At 35.8% G+C, this 1,734-nt stretch overlaps 1 protein-coding gene across 1 annotated transcript; it reads left to right on the top strand.

Annotated features, from left to right (window-relative positions):
- Positions 1 to 482: 482 nt before the first annotated feature.
- On the top strand, positions 483 to 1,474 carry LOC141612189 (MLP-like protein 43). Its single transcript, XM_074430908.1, has 2 exons — positions 483 to 731; positions 930 to 1,474. The coding sequence occupies exons 1-2, from the start codon at positions 542 to 544 to the stop codon at positions 1,205 to 1,207; spliced, it is 468 nt and encodes a 155-aa protein (XP_074287009.1). The 5' UTR covers positions 483 to 541; the 3' UTR covers positions 1,208 to 1,474.
- The last annotated feature ends 260 nt before the right edge of the window (positions 1,475 to 1,734 follow it).

Consider the following 1,734-nt stretch of genomic DNA (forward strand, 5'->3'; position numbering starts at 1 on the left):
AAACCACATAAATATTTGTGTTTTGTTTTCTTTATTGTTCTTTATTTATCTTCCTCGCGTCTGTCATAACAGTGACATGGTTACTTACATAGTATAAAAAACGTAGAAAACCATTCTTGACAATTAAAAGCGCAAGAGGCATAAATAATGCATAATAATGCTAGTCTATTGGACGATCGATATCCTTTGTGTGATTCCACTAATCTCTTGCGTGAATGTTTAAATTTCTTGAATGAATTACATAAAAGTGTTACTTACGTCTGCGAATAATTGACGAGGATGAGGATGAGGATGAGGATGAGGATGAGGATGAGGATGAGGATGAAGAGACTCACTCAAATAATCACTTTCTATCCAAGGAAATATTCGCCAGCGAGTAATCGACTACATGTACTTGCGTTCGCTCGATTCTTTATGTCTAATTGGAGAATCTCTTAAAGTTTTTCAACTATGTGTGGCTGGCTATCTTTGGAAAATATCACGGACTACATACTTGTATAAAACGGTGCATTAGATTGAAGTAATCTATTAAACCAGAAAAATGTCTCAAATTGAAAAGGCAGAAGGCCAAATTGAGATCAAATCTCAAGCAGATAAATTCTTTGAGCTTTGGACGCGAAAATCCAACCTTATTTCGGAATGGTGCCCGGATAAGTATCCCAAAATTGAGTTACATGAAGGGTCTTTCCATCATTCACTTGGTGCTGTCACTACTTGGCATTTTATCGCACGTAAGTACTCGTTTTATTGAATTTCAGCTTTTAACGGATTCACAGAATTCTCGTATAATAAGACGATTTTAAACTAAATTAGCGTAAAATTACCTTACATCTTACCTACACACTTTCTCATAACTTCTTAATTAGCCGCGTACCTAGCTAGGGTTGACGTACGTACACATATTTAGCTTGTACCATGTATATATGCAGTTGGTCACCATGATTTTGTCAAGACAAAAGTCGCAGAAATTGATGAGACAAACAAGTTTGTGATATACAACTATTTCGAGGGGCTGGGCGTGTTAAGAAGCAATTTCAAGTACCTCAAGTCTAAGATTCAAGTAATTCCAAAGGGTGATGAGGGTTGTATTGTCAAGTGGAGTTTTGAGTATGAAAAGAAGAGTGATGATGCTCCTGATGCCAGTTTGTACATCGATTTTTTGCTTGATTGTACCAAAAATTTAGATGCTCGTCTCTGTGCTGCTTGATAAACTATACAGACGGATTATGATGGGTCAAATTGGTTCATAACCTAGACCCGTGAAATAGGTAGACATGTGATTATGTCAAGTTAGGGTCAGGTCAAATACAGGTCGAGTCAAAATTATGGCCGGTTTACAAATAATGCAATGGTGTTATGTATGGAGTAATATATAAGTCATTGTACTTTTATATGCTAATTGTTAAGTGTCTCAAGCCCCAATTATCAACCTATCTTATATTCTTATACTCCGTATATTATTATATGCGATTCCAAACATGGTACTCCGTAAGTTACTTTTATCTATCTCTTTGTCATTTACTACTTTAAATTAGAGGGATTATTATGGAGTGTGGAGGGCGATGAAGAAGAGATAGGGAACGGAAACATTAAAGAAACTAACACTATTAAACAGAATGGGGGATTTTAATTATCTTTCCCTTTTCTGAATATCACTAACCAAACCCCCTCTTAGATTGACTATGTCCCAAACTCCCAAGAACATACGCAATATAGATTTGAAGTTTGTAAGAT

Source organism: Silene latifolia, chromosome 11, assembly GCF_048544455.1.
Source record: "Silene latifolia isolate original U9 population chromosome 11, ASM4854445v1, whole genome shotgun sequence".
Taxonomy (NCBI): domain Eukaryota; kingdom Viridiplantae; phylum Streptophyta; class Magnoliopsida; order Caryophyllales; family Caryophyllaceae; genus Silene; species Silene latifolia.